Genomic DNA, 24,691 nt, shown 5'->3' with positions numbered 1-24,691 from the left:
CGTTTAAACATATTCTTAATATTTGATCGTCTTTTACAAAAGTTTCATCCAAACTATGATGAAAGAAAAAGTGAGGTAGGAGAGCACATAATGAAAATAATAATAATAATAATAATAATCATATCTAACAGGCTGTAATTTGTAATAATCAAATTTCAAGTGAGCAAAGAATGGAATAAAAGCCCAAATATAATCAGTTTATGTAAAAGACAATTGACTCTAAATGCTTATTAAAATAATAAATGATAATTTGAGTGTCTTATATTGGTCGTGTATGAATATCACTGCCATCATGTTAAAATTAACCATTTAAATCAGTGATGGCAAATTTATAATGTGCTGCAGGCCAGGAGAAAATAAGAACTATACTTTAGGGATAGGCAAATTGAAAATAAATAGACAAATTAACATCAACATAATAATTTAAGAACATACATTCTATTAAAACATGTTAAAAATATTTAATTATTGTTGTGGGTAGTATAGCATGTTGATTGCATATCTTGAAATGATAACGTAGTAATTTACAAAAACAAACACCACTAAAGCTTTATTAGAGCCTGTCTATCTCAGCTGTGCCCCTGCCGGCGCTACTGTCGATATGTGATTTCCCATACCTCCCTCGAAAGAGGAGGGATAAGTTGCTGCGACCGACACCTTCAATTGTTAGATGCGAAAGCGTTGCTACAATGAATCATTTCAGGGACTTCGCTATGCTCTGCCTTATTATCCACTCTAAGTAGCCTACGATCTTCACTCGTCAAGACCAAACGACTGAATGACAAATTGGCAACACAGCTGAGGTCATTCACTTCTTTTCCATAAGCAAAGGGAGGGTTTCCTCCGTCAGAGGGCAGCGGGGGTTGGGCCGAAGTATAGTTCGCATAGTTTCCGAGGGCACAAATGGAATAGACAGACTCTAACAAAGCTACATATCCGCCATAACCTACATCAAAGATTTACAAAATTAACGCAATGGATACTGCATTGCCAATTAGGCTGAGGACCACTGTTGTGATCTTAGAAGACGCAGGGTTCTTCTACTCGTATCTAGGTAAGACTGTAAAAAATATTCATGTCACCATACCCTGACAACAGAGAATAAATGCAAAGTGTACTTATAATCCATAAATGTCCATAGCTGCTGTTCACACACACTACCACACTGACTCGTCACACCACTTAGGTAAATGCCGGAGTGGAAGATTGATCGAATGATGATTTTGGGAAATTGTCAAAGGTTTTTATAGTCACTTCATCGAAGATAAAAATACTTTCATTTTCAGTTTAGAAGTTTAAATTTACGGAAGCTATAGCCCTTGTTTTGAAAACTGTTTATTTTTGTTTAAGCCTTCCGTATTTTCCAAAGTGACATATTGAATACATTTTGCCACATTTGCTCAGTAAATGTTTTCCTGTTTTTTATTTTGAAATAAAAAGTCACTGTTTGTCACGTGTGTGACGTATCTATTATTTATTGTTGATTTTGCACTTTTGAGAAAGGTTCTGGTTTCTATTTGTTCTCTGAGGAAACAGGTAAGCACTTTATTATTTCTTATTTTTTTATTTTTCGAATCCCAATTGTGGGGAATTTCTTACTATGAATTTTTGTTCTATTCTACGTATCTTGCTTCTTATTTCATATGTCTAGGCAAGACCAATTAGGAGTTGAGCTACGAACATTTAAAAGTATTGCTGGGGAATATTTAAAAAAAAAAAAAAAAAAAAAAAAAAAAAAAAAAAAAAAAAAACGGTCCGGTACCAACAGTTTTACCTAGAGAATGGTAACCAAAAAGTTAAATAAAATATTTAAGTCAAGCCTCGATTCAGATACAGATACCCTTTCTGTTACGCATGGAGTTGAATTGTAAAAAAGATCAAATCCAAATTTTTATTCAAGGGCTTGATTCAGCCCGCAACTGCCATTTGGCCATCACTTTTCTAAATCTTAATTAAATATTTTAAACAGAAAGATGGTAATTTGATTTATAACTTGAAAGATAATAATAATAATAAACAACTTTTAAATGTATTCCTATTCATTTACAACTCATGATCAGATTTGCAATTTACAAAGCTTTGTCCTTTTGCAGAAACCTTAAGGTATCATATCGTTAAAGGAACTTACTTCAGTGCAGGTCTTCTCGATGGACAGTTTCTGGAAACATTATTACCAAGCGCTGAGGTTCAATGCGGCGTCACTTCAGATGGTTTCACGAGTAAGTATTGACTCATCTAATGCCAATCATTAGACCATTCTATATCATGATCAAAATAATCACTATATTATTGTACTCACTTTGTTCTTACACACAGGGAATGGACAAAAATATGGAAACATCTGGTATAAAAGAGGTAGCCATTTCAAGCATGATTTCCGCCTGAATTGTAGGTGTCCCTGTGGTCACCGGCAGATTCTATGATTTACAACCTAGCTAATCGAGCAGATGGGCCAGTTACAGTTTACCGTTCGGTCCGTGCAGGTTATCGTGTATCATGTCTGAGCTGACAAAGTTTCAAAGAGGGAAAATTTTGGGTGCGAGTATGGGGGAACTTCCGTTACGAAAGTAGCGGAAATGTGTAGTGTATCAACCGCATTAGCGAAGCACCAGCGTGGACGCAAGTGTGTGTTGCGTGACAGAGACAGACGCACATTGGGTAGGATTGTGACCAAACAGATCATTATGGCGTCAAAAGTCACAGCTGAGCTGAATACAGTACTTATAAACCCGGTTAGCGTCAAAACAGTCAGAAGAGATCTCCACAACCAGAGTATTTATAGCAGATTTCCAATTCTCAAATTACTCGTGACTGTTGACCATGCTGCTGCGGTGCAACGCCCATAAAAACTAGAAAATGGAGCAGTAGAAGACTGTCATCTGGTCGGATGAGTCTTCCTTTACTTTGTTTCCAACTGCTGGCCGAGTTTACATGTGAAGAACGCAGCACAAGCGTACAATACAAACTGTCTGCTACCAAGAATGAAGAGGCGGTGGTTCAGTGGTGATTTGGGCCGCCATGTCCCGGTATTCTGCTGGACCCATCATCATTCTCCATAGACATGTCACTGTCAAGGACTACGTAACAATTTTGAGTGACCAGCTGTATCCCATGGTGCAAACTTTCTTTCCAGATGGTAATGCCGTATTTCAAGATGACAGAGCCCCTGTTCATACAGCTCACATCGTCCAGCACGAAGATGAAATGTCACATCTGTTATGGTCTCCACAATCGCCAGACCTCAATATCATTGAGACCTTGTGGTCAGTTTTGAAGACCAAGATGTGAGTACTACAACAACGCCGTCTCTACAACAACTTGCAGTTTCTTTGGCGGAAGAATGGTACAACATCCCGTTGACAACCATACGGGATTTGTATTTCTCCATTCCCCGTCGACTGCAGGCCGTTCTGCGTGGTTCTACTCACTATTAATAAAAGTAATGTGCAATTTTCATGTGTTTCCATATTTTGTTAATCCCCTGTATATTCTGTAGTCATGTTCAGAAAACATAAACATTGAATTTTCGCTGACAACATTCTCAAGACAAAGGAAACAAAGGGCTCTAGTAGGGATATCATACATAGCAATTAATTAAATATGAAAAATTTAGTTACTTATCAATTTTATGAAAGCACCTAAAGTTAAATCTGATTTAAACTACTCACTGAGCAAAACAATATGTTTATTGAAAAAAATTATTGATCTGTAACAGTTTCGTCAACTATCTACTTGGCTTCGTCAACTATCAGACATTTCTACCATATTTCGAAAGCTTCCAGTCGTTTTGCGCAATATCCATGTTTCCGCCCCATACAGTACAACACTCCACACGAAGCATTTTATGAGTCTTTTTCTCAACTCTTTATTCAACATCCCACAAAATAGTAATTTATTTCTCCTAAAGGCTTCTTTCGCCATTCCTACCCTTGCTTTTATTTCACGTTCGCATTTCTTATCATCATTAATAGTACTACACAGGTATCGAAAAACTAGTCACCTGTTCTATTTTCTCCTCTCCTATTTCTATATTTGAAACTGACTGGTTAGTTCCAATCGCCCTGGCTTTTGTTCTTCTAACATTTATTTTCATCCCATATTCTTCAGAACCTTTCTTCAAGTTTTCTAACATCTGACTGATTTTCTCTTCAGATTCCGCATCAAGCGCCATATCATTCGCAAACCGTACACACCTAATCATTGTACCTCCTACTGAAATGTCGTCTTCAATTTGGAGGCTCTTTTTCACTATCTCTTCTAGATAGATATGAAATAACGTAGGCGAGACAGCATCCCGGTCGAAGTCTCCTTTCAATTGCACTCTCTTTGGCTCATACATAAGCATACCAAAGGTGGGTGCTACATAACTAATACTTCATTTCTTTTGAGTTATATAAGTGAATATTTTCATTCCTTTTGAATTCATGTAAGTGATGTTTTCCAATGGCTAAGTAGCTACTTCACAGTTAAAAAAGATAATGAGATATTGGGCTGAGGAAATTGGTTTTTGCTCTGGAGTTGATGTGTGAACTATGCACCCACTTACAGTAGAGACGATGTTCCCACACTCAATTTGTGTCATCTGACAGGCCAAAGACCTTCGCAGGCGTTAGCGTCAATTCTTTCATCTTCTTACTTTCTAACTCTAGACTGTATTAAGTTCTAATTATAGGGGAAGGCGTTGTACCTTTGAACACCTGTAATTTTCTCAAATTCAGAGCTATCTAGGTGCAGTGATTAAAATTCTTTTGGAAGAGTAAATGGAAAAGGTCACTACAAACGCGATTGGCTGTTGTTTACTGAGTGTTGTGCCGAGAAATGTTACTTTTACTTTTTTCACCCCAAAAACGAAGATTTTTTGTAGTTACCTCTAGAGTTTTGTGCTCTTGGGTTTTCGCGACTTGTGATATTTATTTGTCCAAACTTGGGGAAGAATCATTGGTGAATAGAGTAATATTTTTCGTTTTAACTTCTGTTCAATATTTAAGCTAATGGAGAACTTTCTTCGTAATGGTGACCCTCTTGTACCTATGAACATTAATGCATCGTGTACCTTTGAACGATAAATAATACTGTTTAAAGGTACACGATGTAAGTAGTTAAAACAATTTGAAATATTTTATATGGGTTAGGTTAGGTTATGAAGTTATTAATTATAATTTTAAGTAGTTTCTAAGTATTCGCTTGTTTCTACATGTGTGTCAGGCAAAATGCCGAGAAGTAAGACTGGGGGGAAAAAGAGAGTCCATTGATTCTGAAGCTATGAATACAGCTGTTGCTGCCGTAACTGCGTCTCCGAAAAGACGAATCTCTCTTCGTGAAACGTGCAGGATCTACAAAGTAAAGTTAGTTGCTCTTCATAAACATGTGATAATGTACTTAAGGTCTGGTTCTTCGAAACTTTTTTCATACAGTGTTAGATACGATACAAAGAGGGTATTTTCTGAGAGTGAAGAGAGAGAACTTGCAGAGGATCTGGAGACATGCAAAGATGGTTTGAGAAAAAAAAAATGCAGGAGAATTAGCTTACAATTTTGCCGTTACTAAGAGGAAGAATGACAGAAGTCAGTGGGATCTGAACGTAATTGCAGGTGAGGAGTGGATGCGCTTGTTTCTGAAAAGAGACAAACAGGAACTTTCATTGAGCTATCCAGAAGCAACTAGTCTTGTACGATCCGCAAGCTTTAATCATGAAAACGTAAGCTGCTTCTTCGAAACTTTAAGAGGGATTCATTGTAGTTACGCACCAATCCCAACAGATCGAAAATATAATGTAGACCGAAACAGACTTATCAAGAGTTCAGGAATCCAGAAGTATTGTAACCCCTAAAGGAATGAAAGAAGTCTGCGCAGCAACTTCAGCTGAACGTGGAAAAACAGTGACAATGATAGCGGGAGTAAATGCCTTCGGTAACCACGTACCAGCTATGTTGATTTTTCCCAGGGTAAATCTCAATCATTTTAAGCTAAAGAGGGCATCAAGTGAGACAATTGGAGTGGCAAATCTTAGTGGTTGGACAAATGAAAACTGCTCTCCTCAGTTTTTAGACCATTTTATCAGTCATACAAAGCCAACAAAATATCAACGAATTCTGGATGTCCTTGAACCGTAAATATCGTCTTCGTTTGCAAGCAATTGAAAGGGCATGAGAAGTTGGGATAATAATGGTGACACTGCCTCCACATACTTCAAGCAAGTTACAGCCATTAGACAAAACTGTGTTTGGACCATAGCAAGCGGTACATACATGGTATCTAAACAACCCTGGAAAGGCATTTGACATTTATGAAATTACTAAGATTGTAGAGTAAGGTTATGTTAAGAGTTGTTTATGCTCAACTTTATTGTTCACAAGTTTTTGTTAGAACTTCTCTTCCATTTTGAATTAAATTAATAAATTTCAATTCTGGGGAACTTTTTATAGCTAACTTTTTATTGCAATTTATAACTATTAATATTTATGGCTTCTTTTTATATTGTTGCCGCAGAAACGTTGTAATTATCACTTTGTTCAGAGGTACAAGAGGTTCTGTTCAATGGTACACGACCATAATGTACCTGTGAACAAAACGGATATGTTATTATATCTTATAAGAGCTACTGTAATTATGTAACACGTTTAAAAATCATCCTACCTGATAGCAAAGAGATGGCACTTCAAATATACGACAAAAATTGGGGGAAAAGTGCTGAAAACTCTAAAAGTGTTCGCAGGTACAACGCCTTCCCCTAACATTTCATTACTCTCGTTTTATTTCAAAGAATTAATGCTTCATCTTTAAAAAAATCTATACATAGGAGATACTTGTTTGTGATTATTATTTTCTAATTGAATATGTGAGGTATTCATTTGTAATTAATTTCTATTCGCAGAGCGTCTTTCGACAGTGAACGGCTTATCCCGTGTTCTGAAAGCAGACATCGCAGCGTCCAATGGCGTTGTTCACATGATTGACAAACTCCTGTTGGCTGATCGTGACCTTGACCTGCTCAGCTTTGTATGATGACCTCGCAAAATGAAGGACACTGTAATCAGAGTACAACAAACGCTCAAAAACCTCGCCTCTACAACGAGGCATTGAAGTGATTATATGAAGAACGCTTGGGACTATCAAGTACATACAACAATTTTTAGAAGTGGGTTAATTTTTATTGCTGTTGAAAGCAGAAGACGAATTGACCTTACCGTGTAACTTCTTGTTACATGGAGCAGGAAATATGTATATAGTGGGTTGTGTAACGTTTTAATTATTCTTAAAAGAGTCGTCACGGATTTGCGCACACTTTTTCCTGTTTTGTATGTTTTACATAGTAAGGGACCTCAATTCCGTAACAGTGTTCGTAAAATTTGCGGACTAGAACGCAACGCGAATAATGCAGCAAGTAATTGTAACCGCTACTGGCAATTGTATGCCCACAAGCGCAAACTAAAACGCAAATTTGACGTTGCGCTGACGTAAACCGCTACGGAATGAGGCCCAAGAAGTGGACAGACACATTGTGTACTGATTTGCGTAAAGCGGTATGAGGCTTCATTATCTTACTAAACTATTTAATGACATTTCCAGACTGAAATACTAAAGGATCACCTTGTTACAAGACTCGAATACGTAAGAAATATCTTTATTTACGTGCTTTTTGGCATATAATTGAAGAAACAATGGAAGTTTCAACTAATCGAATTGTTAGCATGCTGTTCTCCAGTGAACGTGATATCGGTTTCGATTCCTGCTGATGTCCACTCCTAATCAACCTCCATGACGTAGAATGAAAATGTGGGCCAGAACAGACTAAAGCTCTTCAGGTATTGGACAAGAACTTAATGTTTGTTATATTTAGCTCCAATCCTTATTTGCGATCAGATCCCATTGTATTTTCAACTTTTCATCTCTTCGACATTTATAGAAAATTCGTATATGCTAACTTATGAAAATGGTGAGGTTGGATTAAAATATGTCTATGTGTATGATAACTATCTACAATCTAGATTTGTGCGCAAATCCGTTGCACGCTTTGAAAGCACGTTGCAATAATTCTTCATGCAGGAATTGTTAACAAAGAAAATGTCACATATTTAATTTAAAACAAATTGCATTTTTGTGCCTAAGTGGAAATAAACATCAAGTGAGTGGGTGATATTACTTTTAAGTGTGAAAAAGTTGTTTTTATTTATTATCTAATTATTCATAAGATGTGCTAAATATTTATTCATAATACGACCAACCCTCGATCCCCTAAAATAAAATAACTATGGTTCATTTCAGTTAACGTTAAGCAGATCAAAACAAGTTATCTTCTCACCAAGGAAATCAAAACAAGTTTTTTTCTCACCACGCTCACCCATGTAGTCTAATAAAAGTTAATTTTGGTGTTCATCTTTCACCATCAACCTCCGCAGGCGGAGATATAGAACGTATGTAAATATATCCAATACGAGGGTGATTCAGAGAGTAATGCCTCCAAGCCCACTACCTTGGCCAATAGTATTGCGAACATTCTGAACTGTTTACCATTAATGCATTGGTATTTAAGCTACAGAATGTCACTTGTTTCACATTCCTATCTTACCTCGTTCCGTAGTAATGAAGCAATCCATAGCATCCAGTGGCGACGTCCAGTTGAAACAACGGATTGTCATTGAATTTCTGACTACGGAACGTTTACACCCAGGAACATTCATCGCCGGCGACGAGTCGTGGATATACCATTACAACTCGGAAACGATGCTTCAGTCGATGAAGTACCGCCACACGTCCTCTCCTCCGCCATGGCAAAGTGTTGTTGACATTCTGCCTCATCCTGTCTATAATCTGGATCTTGCGCCCTGCGTCTTTTGGCTCTTTCCCAAACTTAAGGATCGCCTTAAGGGCCAACACTACAGTTGTGACGCAGAGATGGAAGCAGCAGTTCGGCAATAGTGTCCCTAGCAGCCAGCAAAATATTTCGCCGATGGCATGAGAAACCTTGTTTCGCATTGGTGCAAATGTGTTGCCCATAATGAGGACTATGTTGAAAAATGATAACACTATTTGTAGCTGACATTGCAAGCGTACACAAATAAAGGTATCACTTTGAAGGCATTTCTTTCTAAATCATTCTCGTAATTAATTATAACTCATAATAGCTCTACATATTTTAAAACACTTTTATTAGATTTAGCTGTATTAGCGAGACGAATGACATATCTTCCAGTATAATGGTAAATTTAAATGAACAGTTGGTTTTTCTTGGCAGTCGGGGTTGTAGTATAATGTTGGAATTGCCAACGATGACAGGGTTGGGAACTGAATACTGTATTCATGCAATAATTTCGTATTAATATGCATATTAATATTAAATACAATATACGAGGGTGATTCAGGAAGCAATGCCTCCAAGGTGATACCTTTATTTGTGTTTGACAGATAGTACCGATACAGGTATCAGTGGAAAGCTTGCAATGTCAGCTACAAAATGGTGGCATTATTTTTCAACATAGTCCCCATTACGGGCAACACACTTGCGCCAACGCAAAACAAGATTTTTCATGCCGTCGACGAAGAATTGTAGTGGCTGCTGGTGACACCAGTGGCGAACTGCTGCTTCCATCTTCGCGTCACAACTGTAGCGTTGGCCTTTAAGGTGATCCTTAAGTTTGGGGAAAAGCCAAAAGTCACAAGGCGCAAGATCCAGATTATAGGAAAGATGAGGCAGAATATCAACAACACTTTGCCAACAGATGGGACAACTCTGAATTTTTTGCCGGAGGAGAGGACGTGTGGCGATATTCCATCGACTGACTTCGTTTCCGGATCGTAATGGTATATCCACGACTCGTCGCCGGCGGTGAATGTTCCTTAACGCAAACCTTCCGCAAGCAGAAATTCAATGACAGTCTGCTGTTTCAACCGGACGTCAGCACTGGATGCCATGAATTGCTCCATTACTCTGAAACGAGAAAGAATAAGGAGGTAAAACAAGTGACATTCTATTGCTTCAACATCAGTGCATTAATGATAAACGGTTCAAAATGTTTGCGATACTATTGGCCAAGTAGTGGGCTTGGAAGCATTACTTTCTGAATCATCCTCGTATATGGGAAAAGTATCAGAATTTGAAATGATAAAGAGAATCAACACATCTCCCGTTACAAACGACCCTCAAAATATAATGAAAAAATAAACAGAAAGTATGAAAAAGTAAAGTTATTGTATATAGGAAAGATTAAACAGAAATTACATCTGGATAGCTATTACAACTTTTAAAGTACAATCTGACGTTAATAGGTTCAGGTTTCAGCACAGTGCCTTCTATACATAAAGTAAATTGCTGATTCACTCAGGAAAATGAAAACTAAAATGGTGTAACAAAATATGCAGTTTATTATTTTTTTCACTATATTTACAAAAGTATGTTCTTTTTGATATCATCTGAGAATCATAACAATGTCTATCTTGAAATTTCCAACAGTACTTACACAAATAAACAGTACAAGGAACGTACCATTCAAATGGTTGATTACATTCTGAGCAACATATTATTCTGACAAACAATGAGTACAAAAAATGTTCCTTTTATGTGCTTCTCAACAGAAAATCCTTTACATATTTACTAATACCAATATGAATCTCTTTATACATATAATGGATACGATATTTAAAGCACCTCTAGTTTTTTCTTTTAAAAGACAACAAACAGTAGGTACACAGCTGCACTCGCAGTGCAAGTATCACAGTGTCACAGATCACAATGAAGCTTTTTTTTTTTTAACAATTCTTCATTGTTGTGTACAACAATTAAAAAAAAAAGAACTTTGGTTATGTAACATCTTGAATGCTACTGCTGGTTTTTGTGCAACTTTCACTGAGAAATCATAGACGTTATCTTCCAAGGCTACAGTCCAACTGCCTACAGTCATCACTTTTCGTTATTATTAATCTGTTCCAATCGATTTCTCGATCTTTCGGCAGGCACTATGGAGGATTCACATAGTATTGTTGTCGATCTGCACTATAATAGCTTAAAAAAAAAGAGGAACGCTTACTGTCTCTGCGATCGTTCCATTAAAACGAGAGGAAAACAAATGAATGAAAAGGAGAAAGTGTTAGGCACTCTATTTGTGAGTCCATTTGAAAAGGGAGATTCTGTCGTAAACTTCGTGAAGGCTATCATCGTTGTCGTAGTGGCTGGACAAATAATATAACCGAATGTCGTCTTGCGCGTAGCACTCCAATACATTCCACATCTCAAATAACTTAAACGCGTTCCTGATTGGGTCCACAGCTAGACTCTCACCTAAAATAAATAAATAAATAAAAAAGAAAAGAAAATTAAGATTCTCTTAAAATACACACTGAAGTTTCATCGTAAGAATGATACACTGAAACAAGAATCACAATACACTGTGTTTCAAAAAGAACGACCTGATTTTGGTCGGTAATAATTACAAAATGTGAGGCGTGCCGGCAAGGAAATGAGTGTTATTTGAACAGGCGTGGCCTACAGTTTCAGAAATCGCCGTTAAATGTCAGTCAATGCGTCTTCTTAGTTTGCAGTCAGTCAGAACTAAGATGGCGTCTGTTCAATAGAAGGCCTTTTGTGTGCTGCAGTTTGCAAAGATCGAGTCAGTGATTTTGGTCCAGCGTGCTTTATGTCGGCGTTTTGGCATTGATCCGCCTGCACTCAAAAACATTCGTCCTTGATATCGCCAATTTGAAGAGAAAGGATGCTTGTGCAAAGGTAAGAGTCCAGGTCCAGATGCTTGGATAAAGTTTATGACGAATTTAGCTATCGTCTACATGTTGTTCGTGCTGCTGCAGGTGGACACATACAGCATTAGTAATAGCATAGCTAAAACCTGAAGATTTTGTGAGTGAGTATTATCCCATTTTTGTAGTATGTTTTTTCAATACATATGGACTTTTAAAATCAGGTCATTCTTTCTGACCCAATATATTGAAAAACATTAGAACTTATAATTTACATTACTCTAAATAACATCTCGAAGTTTCCGTATCACACAGCCTTGGAGCTGCGAGGGACATTCAACTCCAAAACAAGAAAGTATTCCACGTGCAGTGAGTTTTTCGGCACATGTCAGAAATAACGAAGAAGACGTACTACTACTACTACTACTACTACTACTACTACTAATAATAATAATAATAATAATAATAATAATAATACTGCCGCAACTAGGGCCAACTTGGGAAGAACCGTGACAAAGACGTCTTTCGTTGTAATAAGTACTAAGAATATGTTTAATATTTTTTGTCCAGATGCTTATGCAACCTATAACTCTTAAATGTATTGAAGTTTGCATTTAACATTATTCACAGACTGATACGTTTTTGCTTTATAATAACCATTATTATTTTGGCTTGCGCGCAGATAAAATTATCCGAATACACTTAAATCTGTGTTCCAACTCTTGGATAACCCACCCAAGTCCACATTTAAATAGAAGTTCTATAAAAATAAATAAATAAATAAGAGAATTTAGTTACATTTCTTTCTTTGTGTTTTTTCTAAATCAGCAAGTCATTACTTTTCGAACACTATGACGAAACTTGAAAAACTGAGTTCTAATATCTCTCATTAGTTCCTCGAATATAATGGCAATATTTGGGGCCGTGGTGGCTCAGTGGTAGAGCGTTCACCTCTGGTGCTTGGTGTCCCGGGTTCGATCCCAGCCCCCGCCAAGTGAACCTTGTGGTGGACAAACACCGTGTGCGTGGGTTTTCTCGGGGTTCTCCCGTTTCCTCCCACTTTCTTCATTCCATCATTTAATTCATTACTCATCATCACAGTCTCCTTTGGCTTAGCCGGCATAACCGTGGGACGTTAAACTCAAAGATTTCATTTTCCATACCTATATATGTTCCTTAAAATGTTACGGTTGTTTATTTTTGGTTTCTTTCTTTCTTTGGGAGAGGATTCATACATTTCCCTAGCCATTTATTCAAAATATAACAGAAAACTTCTTTTTAATCGGTTTTAAGTATGAAACTGATATAGTTTTCTTACTTTAACCTTTCAGAACAAAACACAACCCCATGAAAAAAAAAAAAAAAAAAAAAAAAAAAAAAAAAAAAAATCCAGACCCTAGCCTTTATTTCAAGTAGGTATACGGAATCGAAATGGACTGCACAAAATATACGGGAAACCAACGATGGGATTATATAATCGCTGCAATTCTGCACACCTACTCCAGACCAAGGACAATACCTGAAAATTTTTGCTCAGAGCGTTGTGCTTTGCCTTTAAATGGTAAAGCATAATTTTCTATATGAGATTGAAAAAAATGGATACTTTACTCAAAATAGAAATAAAATACAGTCTCTGAGCAAACCACAATATTTCTATTAAAATATCAATGTTTAATGGCGCCAACTACCTAATTAAAATGTGAGGAAATTGTTACACATTGATATTATAATAGAAATATTATGCTTTGCTCAGGGGTTAATTTTATTTTGAATTAGTAAAGCAAAGCTAACATGAACCACATAGTACTTTATTTTAGGGGCAGATCTAGAAGGTAAAAACTGGGTGGGAGGGGCAGCTAGAACTCAGACTATGATAGGTATATCATGAGTTTACTACAAATTTTCAGAAATATATATATAAATAATAGTTTAAATTATTTTTGTCATTCAAAAAACTGAGGGGCCCTAGGCCCCGTGGCCCCAGGCTAGATCCGCCACTGCTTTATTCACATTTTGCATAAACAGCTGAGAGAGGTTAAGCTCCCCATCCCGTAAACAAGCATATCGTCGCTGCGCCACGAAGAACCGCTATGTGACATTTTTGTCGAAAATGAGTTATGTTGTGCAAATAAACCAGAAAGCTGTCAGGCAGCGTCCCTTATAATGCCATAAGTTAATGTGCAATTGTTTCGCCACAACAATGAAAAATTATATATTGAAATTAAAGGTTTCTGGTTTTCATCACGTACACATTCATTAATGTATACAAATCCTCTATGTGCTTATAAAGGCGCAAAAGGTTCTACGTAAACACAAAAAAATAGTAATATAATACTGTTGAAGCAAGCTACAACAATGTGCAGTGCATAATATACGCAAAACCAATTTTATTATATTTTTCAACTTTTTCCGTGTATTTGGCAAAATTTTACGAGTTTGGATTTTTTTTTTTTTTTTTGCTTCTCCTGAAAAGTTGTGGTTTTAACACACAGCGGTTCTTCGAGGCGCAGCGACGACATACCAAATGGATATGTGTAGCAAGTAGACACACTGCTAAAAATGATTTTATAAAAGAAAAATTCAGGAAATGTGAGAATAATATGATAACGAAATCAAGCAGGAACGCAGAAAAACATTTTACGATTTGTAAGAGCTATTTTACGGATCATTTACAAATTACTGACATTTACCAAGGTTTTTATTTCTCATGTAATATATTATAGACCGGGAATACTAAAAAGAACACAACAATTGGAATTAAGAAACTCACTGGGATATATTAGAAATGAATTCCCCACTTCAAATTTGTCATAGCATTTGTTAAGTAACGATTTGAATAATATTTTTTAAAAATCTAAAAATATTGCTGAAAGAAAATGAATTAAAACCTTTTGCATCAAAACAAAGACTCCTCAATTAAATTTGGACTTGGATGTGGAACACAGTTCTGGATTTATTCGGAAAAATGGTGTGCGCGAAAGAAGTCAGAACTTGGCAAACGTGCGGGAGAGTAGTCTCCTGGATGATAAATGGAAACGGTAATATTGATGATTCTTGAAACGGAAACACACACACACATTATATATACATAGGGCCTATCCTATATCCTTTTCTTTCCCCTTCTCATCGTAGTTATTTTAAATAATGTGAATGGTAAATTTAAATGCATTCTCTCGCACTTTATTAAGTACATCATCTTCAAACATATACACAGAAATTTGTATGTGTGTTTTTTTAATGCAATTATAACAATTATGTTATTCTGTCATTTTTAGTAGTACTTGAAGTAAAATTATTGATATGCCCGTGAAAGGGCCTCGTTCACGTAACGGCCCCATCTTGTTTTTGTCTGATATTCCTGATTCGCAAACTGTTTGTGTGCAAGTCCCATCCCCAACGCCAATTCGCTTACATCATCCCCTTTTTAAAATTGCTAATAATGCCTTAGTAGATCTTCCAGCGGTTTGAAAAGGAAACAACTAAGTGTTCGGAAGAAACTTTTACGCATATTTCTGACTGATCCAAAGCTACTGTACACAACGCGTTGCTGATTCAATAAATCATGACGCGAAAAGTGGAGATAAGGGCAAATGAACGAAATTAACTCATCTCTTTTCTGCTTTTATAGTATCCTCGACTTTTGAAAACCTGTTTGTTGAATGAAGGATGAATCGTTTCACTCCCGCACTGCACATCGGAAGGTCAGTGGAGGAAACTCTCCAAGGCCATTCTGTCAATCAACCACTTTCTTTAATGTATCATTTCACAGAGATCTTGTCGCAAAGAAAGACTTGATCTGAAAAGCTCGTGCAACAGCCCTACTCTTGAAATTTGAAGACAAAATCGGCGAAAATGGTGGGGTCTTTACACGGATGAATATGGCAGTTTTCTTAGGAATGCCGGATGAATATGGCAGTTTTCTTAGGAATGCAAGTTTATTCCATGAAAACTCGGAGGTCTATTATAGTTTCAAGAAAAGAGCACTTGCTTTCGATGTGAGTTTTTGCACGTTCAAATACGGTCCTGAATGAAAATCTGAATAATGGTTTCTAACCTCACTTCGTTCCTGAGCTCGACTCCAGACGCTGACTTTTTCCTTATTTTTTCTCTAAGGCACACTGGTCAACTTCTGGATTAGTGTTTTGTAAGTAGTAACTGCTAAAGAAAAAGCAATATTCAAGATTTGACAACTGTAACCCTGGTCGTATTATGAAGGCTTTGTGTTGAGCTCCCAATTCATCATTTCAGTATTTATTTTGTTGTCATTATATCGTCCCTTTATTACAGTCCTCTTGGACCTACCAGCATATTCGAGAACGTTAAATTTTAATATAATATAATATAATATATTTTTTTAAATAATCAACAGTGTTCTAGATACGGGAACGAAGTCAGTTTACATTGGAAAATTAACGATGGAAGAATGGAACGAATTTTAGAAGATAGCCAGACTGTGTACATAATGAAAGTATCATACAAGTGTTTATCTCGTGGAATGACGAAAAAAAAAAAAAAACATACCATAGTTCCAAATGATAGGGCAGGTGGCAGCACCGAATCGAAAATGGTCGGATGTACAGCGAACAACCTTCTGTATTCTGCCAGTAAGCTAATCTGTCCCCACGAAAACACCCGAGAAAAGCCAGCATAGTCCAATATAGAACTCAAACATAGATCTACCAATCATGATTAGCGACAATACTAGCGTTCATTTATGACTGCTTGAATCACAGACACGACCAAGCTGCAACAAAATTCCACGATTAGAAACCTAACGAAATTAGATCTAACAATCAGAAGAAATATAAATAAGAGAATACATCTTTTTCTTCACAAGAAACATCAACAACATACAAAATACACAAATAATAGGCGTTTTACTCTCTTTGAACTCTTTGAGTTTTACGTCCCACGGTTATGCCGGTTAGGCTAAAGGAGACGGTGATAATGAGAGATGAGTGAAATGGTGGAATGAAGAAAGTGGGAGGAAACGGGAGAACCCCGAGAAAACCCACGAGCACGGTGTTTGTCCACCACAAAGTTCACTTGGCGGGGGCTGGGATCGAACCCGGGACCCCAAGCACCAGAGGTGAACGCTCTACCACTGAGCCACCGCGCCCCCCAATAGGCGTTTTAATGCCGGTATAGTTTTATAGATCATAGAACAGTATTTTGGGAAAAAAAAGGAAAAACCTAACGTTTTCAGCATTGTTTATATAGTTTCTTTAGAAAAGGTGAACAAGATCAATTGGTATGTATATAATGTATATATGTATTTACCACAGCTGACGAAACCTCTGTCCAACTGAGTCTTCATCTCAGCGAGGGCCTCCTGTAAGAACTCTCTCTCTGGCAACTCCTGCTGGACGATTCGGTGGAGACACAACGCACTCACGCAATACACGTCAATCAACGGCTGCAACAGGTTACGAAAGAACTGCAACTCACGCAACGACTCCGGGGACAAATTTACCTGAAAAACAACATATGCATTAGGCGTAAATAGGTTTACATTATTACTCAAATAATAAGTGATTACACATAAACAGGTAATAAAATACTAATCTTGAGCTCACTTAAGTATCCGTATTATTAACTTATTCGTATACGTTTCAACGATTGTTTGACGTCATCCTTTGTACGTCTATTAAGTTTTTTAATTATTTATTTATTTTTTTTTATTATTCATTCTTGATTCTTGGATTTATACTCGGTAAATTTCTGTCCTTTAGAAAAAATTAGACAACACCACTCTGAATTTACCGAAAGAAAAGAATAAAAAAGTCTGATGTACTTCAGTATCGCACGGACTGTGCTCCCTGTTACGTTTTTGGTTACAAAATTCGGGCATGGAGAACCAACTAATTTTAAATCTGCGCCTATAATCTAAAGCTTTATCTAATCTAGAATTTCCGAAATAACAAAAAATATTATTTCCTGTTACATCCACTCTGATCTCCAATGTCCGTTCTCAGATGAAGTACCTCAAAGTTTTTAAAACAAGCTTTTATTCACACTAACTACTAACCCCTTGCACTTCAGTGACATCCACGTGGATGTAACGAAAATGCATCCTTTAAGGGTCATATTAATCCTGGATGTGATGAAATTTTTTAGTGGATGCAAGGCACGAGTTCTACTGTTTCTCTTTAGGTGACAGCACCTTACTGACAAAAGAAAGAAAAACAAAGGTTTTGTCTCAGTAGATAGCGGGCCTAAGAGAGCATTCAATTACGACACATGTGTGTTTGTTTTGACGATAAACAATTGGCAACTTCGAGATCGGAAAAAAGAAAAAGAAAAAAATATCTTTGATCTCTGATCAGTGTTGCCACCTGAAGCCTTGCAATATTCAAGTGAAAACTACAGAAAAGAAATGAAAGAAAAAAAGGAAGAAACACAACACGAAAAAGAAAGCGAAGAAAGGAGGAAGGAAGGAACAAACAAACAAACTACTTTAACAAAATTCTCTCATAAATTTTACATGTTTTGGTTCATAATGTAAGCTATCCTTGAATCAGTTACGGACAAAGAGTAGAAATTAAACAAAACACTTTGTTTATTTGATAAGCAAAATTTCCCGAGGCACATATCACCCACATTGAAGTGATCCATCATTGCAGCGTTTTCTTATCTATTTTTGTCTATTCGTATTAATTTGATACATATTTTCTTTTTTCATTCCTTGCTCTCGCTTGTCTCCGAGACATGGTTCACGATATGAACTGACGCATCAAGTTTTTTTTTTTTTTTTTTTTTTAATTAGTTACTCTTTTCCCTTCCTTGCACTTTATAATCAGTAAGACAATATCGTTTACATTTAACATGAAATATCATAATCATTTTTGACAACTTAAGAGCCTGACATACTAAAAATAATACAAAATTTACCAATTTTCATTTTCTCGTTCTTTGTAAATGAAGAGAGATAATGAAATCTAACTTAACACAATCACAGATAATGTTATTCTACAACATAAAATATTAACCTGAAGAATTTTCAGTGTTGTCATCCATAGAAATTACAGTATTGCCAGAATAACATTTCCTCCCAAATCTAAGTTAAGGCAGCGACTAGAGAACGAACTAAACTGCATTTGAAATGAAATCTTTGAGTTTAACGTCCCACGGTTATGCCGGTTAGGCTCAAGGAGACGGTGATTATGAGAAATGAATGAAATGGTGGAATGAAGAAAGTGGGAGGAAACGGGAGAACCCCGAGAAAACCCACAAGCACGGTGTTTGTCCACCACAAAGTCCACACGGCGCGAGCTGGGATCGAACCAGGGACCCCAAGCACCGGAGGTGAACGCTCTACCACTGAGCCACCGCGCCCCCTAAACTGCATTTGAATACGTATCATGTTGTCTTGGAATTTTGTGAACTACCTTTCACATAATAACTGCATTTAGTTTGTAATAAACAAAGTAGTTTTAACACAGTTTTTAAAATTATTCTGGCAACATAATGTTATTCTGATAACACTGTGATTTCTATGGATAATAACACTGAAAATTCTTCTAGTTCATATTTTCTGTTATAGACTAACATTATCTATGATTGTAGTAAGTTGCATTTCATTATCTTCTTTTACTTATGAAAGACAAGCAAAAGAAAAATGGTAAATTTTATATTATTTTTAATATGTCAGGCTCATAATACAAAATTTGCCCCAAACGGAAGTTGTAAAATATCAAAAGCTATCCAAAGTATTAACCATTCTAATGATTTTTTCAAAGCGGAAAATTGTCGGCAGCAAATCAAAATTTTGGTTGCATAACAAACGTTTGGAATGAAGCAAAATTTTGCTAAATATGTGCGTTTAAAATATATATAAAGTATAATGCTTAATACCTGATATTCTATCGACGGAACAAACTCATCTTCGTCTTCATCGCTGAGTTCGAAATCATAATTTTTTCCATATTTTGTATTGTATACCTGTTGATGGTCGACAGTTCGCTGGAAAGGTGAATGAAATGAAATATAAGAAATATTATCAGTGAATATATACGTGAAAATATCAACTTGAAACAGATTGTTTTCTTTTGCATAACACACACATATAATGCACTTTTGCATAACACACACATATAATGCACACATATATATATTTCTTCTGTAATTCAAATTTTCTGTTGACGAAACAATTCGTCCATATTCGTCAACTGCTCATCCAGACGATTGTTTGATAGGCAACACGGTACAAAAACGTTCAATAGATCTTGAGTTACTAAATAGGGAAAAACTAATCGTGGTGGTAATTTGAGCTCATTTACTCGATCCAAACAGCTCTTTCTTTGTAGCTATATAAACCCGATTGGTCACCCTTAAGGGTTTAAGCCCTCTAGCCACAATAAGGTCCGGGTAATGAGAGGGAAGGAAGCTCCGGCTGGATGGCTTTAGTTTTTGGCTATGTGTGAGAGTCATGTAACTCACACGTCACGGTCCTGGCAAGATGCTCCTGCCATGACTTGGCCTTTGTTTTTAAAGTGTGAGGGCCATGTAACTTACACTGTCTCACAATCACTCTATGGCGTGATAGTGAGGTTTACTAATATAGGATATTTATAGTGAAATAATCATTTCTTGCACAATGCCTGCAAAATGGCGGCCGTTGCAGTACTGATGTAAAATGCTCCAAAATAAGTACTGAATTAAGTTGTTTAATATACCCGAAAACCTGTAAATTGTAGTGTCACAGTTATGAAGTGAAAAAGAGTTATGAAGAATAAAATCTATTGTAGCACCTGCAAGAATGCGTTTCATCTCGGAAAATGCAGTGGCGTTCTAAAAAGTGAAAATGTCTTAAACTGAGTATGCTCATTTTGCATGTCCAAAACGGGCGGCGGTAATTTCGTCACCGGAAACTTCGTCACCGGTAATTTCGTCACCGAAAATTTTGTCACGACAATTTCATCACGGTTTTTTTTTTTTTTTTTTTTTTTTTTAAATAGAGCATAATACAAGTACAATGACTGAACTCGAAAAAGTTTTTGAAGTTGTTTTCTTTAATCTTCAACTGAAGCAAAACTATGCAACATAATCAAAATAGATTATTATTATTAAATAAAGAGTTACATATTTTAGATATCCTATTTGAGACAAGAGATGAAAGTTTCTAGTAATTCTATCACAGAAATATTATCATATAGGAAATTTTGTAACGGTTATTTTTTCACCTTTCTTGAACTAAATAGAGGCAAACAAATGACCAAAACATTTTAATCAAACTTGGAAAACAATTCAGTTCGTGTTGAACTCTACAAAATTGAAGTTTCGGGTACTCGACGCAGGTGCAAGCACCAGTAGAAGAAAATAATGCCAGCTTCAGCAAATGTTGAAAGCACAGGCAACATGGGAACTAATGGGTTTATATATCACTATTTACAAATATTAAGTTTCGCCAATATCAAAATTTTAGAACAGAAAATAGCAAACAAATATAGGAAGATATGTCAATCCGTTCATTTTCCCGCAAACTGGACGAAAATTTGCATTGTACTTGTACCATTCTCTGAGCCCAAACTCTTGGACCTTCCTCCACGTTAACTGTCATGTGAAAAGAATGATCGTTTTTAGGAGCTATTGAAAGAAGAATATTATATTTCAACTCTGAGTAAACATTGGCAAATTGTTATTGCATATATGCGGAGAAAACAAATTTATTTAAAGGAAGAAAAACGTATAAATATGTCTAGAAGTTTCCTTTAAATAGCCTTATGGAGCAATTGAGAAGTGAAACATGGATGGTGGACTGAAACTTTTCAATGGCTCCTAAAAAAAAGCCCTATATGTTACGGTATTTGAGCAGTACGGTACGCCCTAATGCAGAGTAAGACACAAAATTCATATGAAGAACTATTTCGTGCGGTGATGTATCAATGTAGTGAATTTAGTGAATGTGCGGACCCTGTAACTGTGATTATGGATTTCGAGATAGCGGAAATGCAGGCTGTAAAACCAACTTTTGGAAACAACTCGTGTCCACCATCCATGTTTCACTTCTCAATAGTTGAAATATTTCGCTCAGAGTTGAAATATAATATTCTTCTTTCAATAGTTCCTTGATTAAACATTGGCAAATTGTTATTGGATATATATGTAAAGAAAACACATTTCTATAAAGGAAGAAAAACGTATATATTTCTGGAAGTTTCCTTTAAATATAGCCTTATGGAGCTATTGAGAAGTGAAACATGGATGATGGAAGGGAACTTTTCAATGGCTCCTTAAAAAAAAAAAAAAAAAAAAAAAAAAAAAAAAAAAAAAAAAAAAAAAAACCGTATATATTATTTGAGGTGAGACTTCCTTTACTAGGTGTACGCCCTAAAGCAAGAATACAGAGCAAGACATAAAATTCATATGAAGAACTGTTTCGTGAGGTGGTGCATCAGTGAAGTGAATTTAGTGAATATCCGGACCCTGTAACTGTGGTTATTGGATTTCGAGATAGCGGAAATGCAGGCTGTAAAAGCAACTTTTGGAAATTCAACTCGTGTATAGCGTTGCTTTTTTCACCTGACTCAGTCAACATGAAGGAAGGTCGAAAAGCTTGGGCTCACAGAACGGTAGAAGAGCAATGAAAATTTTCGTCTATTTTGCGAGAAAATGAACTGATTGGCATTTCTTCCCATAGCACATGTGCATCGATTAATACAAGAGTCTTTGGAAGAAGAGCGGGAACTTCTGGACTGTTCTGATAGTACTTACGTGTCCGGCACATATCGCCGTGTTAAAGCTCGATCTGGAAATATTCGTTTACACAATGTGCCCCCTCTATATCCTCCAGACACCTGGAATGTTCACTAAGCCACCCTGAACAACAATCCTAGGACAAATAATATTTGTGAATCGTGGAAAGTTTCATCAACTGGTAGGAATATCCCACCCAACTATTTGGAGGTTTATTCGTGGAATTCAACAAGATGAAGCAAAGGTTTCAACTATGCTTCATCAAGATGCTGTGGGCCAATCACCAAAAAAGAAAACTAAAAGAGCGTTTCAGACTTTGCAGAAACGGCTCCAGTCTTTGTGTTTAGCGTACAACGCTGGAACTAAAATTTGACAGATTTTTTGCTTGGTGTTTCATTTAATGCGATGCACAGTAGAAAATGAACATGTAAAACGCTTATGGTATTATAACGTCTTACATTTTCTTTACTATTTTCTGTTTGGAAATTTTGATATTGGCAAAACATAAAATGTGTAAATAGTAATATACAAACTCATTAGAAGCCATTTTGGTTGTGCTTTTAACATTTACTGAAGCTGGCATTATGACCTTCTACTGGTGTTTGTTCTTGCGTCGAGTATCTGAAACTTCGATTTTGCAGAGTACAATACCAACTGAATTGCTTTCCAAGTTTGATTAAGATCAGGTAAGCTTTTTGGTCACTTAGTTTGTCTCTACTTAGTTCAAGAAAGATGAAAAGATAACCGTGACAAAATTTCCATGCTAATTAATATTTCTGTGATAGAATTACCGAAAATTTTCTGTCTTATCTCAGACATAATATTTAAAATAATATGTAACTATTGTAACTATTTATTTAATAATCTATGCAATTTCAAAAACTTTTTCGAGTTTATTCATTGTGTCATGTTCTGTAAGACACTGGGCATTTTCGGTGACAAAATTACCGGTGCGAATTTACTAAGTCAAAATTTTCGGTGACGAAATTACCTACATGCTAATATTTTGGTGACGAAAATTCCGGTGGCGAAATTTCCGGTGACGAAATTACCTAAGTTCGTCCAAAACAGCAAACAACTGAAGATCGTTGTATGGTGTCAAGTACTCTATGCAAATCTTGAACTAGTGTCTAAGCTTTATGAAGAAACAGCCTCACTACGCAAAATAATTGAAATATTAAGTACAGACGTTCGAAACTTTCATATGTCAATGTCTAACGAAAGCCCAACTCCAAGGCCAAAGCAACCTTTGTGGAGTGAAGTTGTAAATAATAAAGTTCCTCCTCGTTTACAACCAGGAACCTGTGGATTTCTCAATCCCCAAGTGAATGTGAAACGACAGAAAAAAAGTACAATATGCAAAAAACAATGACAAACAAGTACTTCCATTATCTCGTTCAACCCCTAGATCTCCAACAGTACAACCTGTAAAAACTGCAGTGCACGGCAAAAGAATGACCAAGTATACTGTTAGTTAAGATGATTTATATTCAATGTGTACTAGTGTATTAACTGAAGAAGACAAGTTCCTATCTATTCAAGACTCAAAGAGCCACAAGTCTGCACATACCGGTAACGACAAGGAAACGAATAAGATAAAGTGTACTCGTAACATAGTGAACATAAAATCAATGAAAACGAAAATTAACTTGTTCTGTGATAGTCATGGTAAAAACTTACGACAGTATATCCAAGAGAAAAATGTTTACTCCGTACGAAGCGTAATTAAACCATCCGCCAAATTTCAAGATGTAACAACAGGCTGTAAGTTACCCTCAGGTAAGAATGACTTCTCTGTATTCATAGTTGGTACCAAGGACATTGGAAGAAATGCATAGAGGGATCTAATGACAGCACTACGGAGAAAGCTTAATGAGCTACGTGGCTCAAATGTCATTGTTGTGTCTGTTCCTCATCGACATGATTTGACACCTTGGTCATGTGTTAACTTGGAAGTGCAGAAAACGAATGAAGAAATGCGCAAACTTTGTAAATATTTCAAGGTATCATACTTCACATGGCCTCCATCTTAATAGATTAGGCAAAATGTATGTAACTGACAAGATCATTGACATTGTAAACAAATCAATCACTTCAAATATGTCCACTGTTTCTAATATTATTCCAATTGGTTGGCCTAAAGAATCTTTAGATGAGTTAGCATCAGTAAACTTACAAAAAAACTAACTTGTATGACCGATCAAATAGGCTCAACTTATTTCAATTCTGATCGGTCAGTAAAGACAAAGAGTAAGAACCTCAAACAATTAGATCTTCACAAGAAAAAAATTAAATGAGCATGAAGTAG

At 36.3% G+C, this 24,691-nt stretch overlaps 2 protein-coding genes across 5 annotated transcripts in view; one reads left to right on the top strand and one right to left on the bottom strand.

The window, feature by feature from the left end:
* Nucleotides 1-8,174, top strand: part of LOC145667013 (uncharacterized) — a 110,503-nt gene extending 102,329 nt beyond the window's left edge. Inside the window, exons 5-6 of the mRNA XM_081734698.1 lie at nt 2,094-2,219; nt 6,875-8,174. Of these exons, the coding sequence (XP_081590824.1) occupies nt 2,094-2,219; nt 6,875-7,005 (257 nt within the window). The 3' untranslated portion in view covers nt 7,006-8,174. The remainder of the gene's footprint in view (nt 1-2,093; nt 2,220-6,874) is intronic.
* Nucleotides 8,175-10,342: 2,168 nt separating this feature from the next.
* The window catches only part of mino (glycerol-3-phosphate acyltransferase mino), a 228,361-nt gene continuing 214,012 nt past the window's right edge, over nt 10,343-24,691 (bottom strand). For all 4 annotated transcript variants that reach the window (XM_081734695.1, XM_081734696.1, XM_081734694.1 and 1 more), the window contains 3 exons: nt 19,543-19,650; nt 16,969-17,161; nt 10,343-11,275 (listed from right to left, as the gene is read on the bottom strand). In XM_081734695.1, coding sequence (XP_081590821.1) covers nt 11,094-11,275; nt 16,969-17,161; nt 19,543-19,650 — 483 coding nt within the window. In that variant the 3' untranslated portion in view covers nt 10,343-11,093. The remainder of the gene's footprint in view (nt 11,276-16,968; nt 17,162-19,542; nt 19,651-24,691) is intronic.

Source organism: Thermobia domestica, chromosome 12, assembly GCF_964235325.1.
Source record: "Thermobia domestica chromosome 12, izTheDome1.hap1.1, whole genome shotgun sequence".
Classification (NCBI taxonomy): Eukaryota; Metazoa; Arthropoda; class Insecta; order Zygentoma; family Lepismatidae; genus Thermobia; species Thermobia domestica.
Note: the sequence above shows the minus strand (reverse complement) of the source record. Positions and strands in the feature narration are given on the sequence as shown.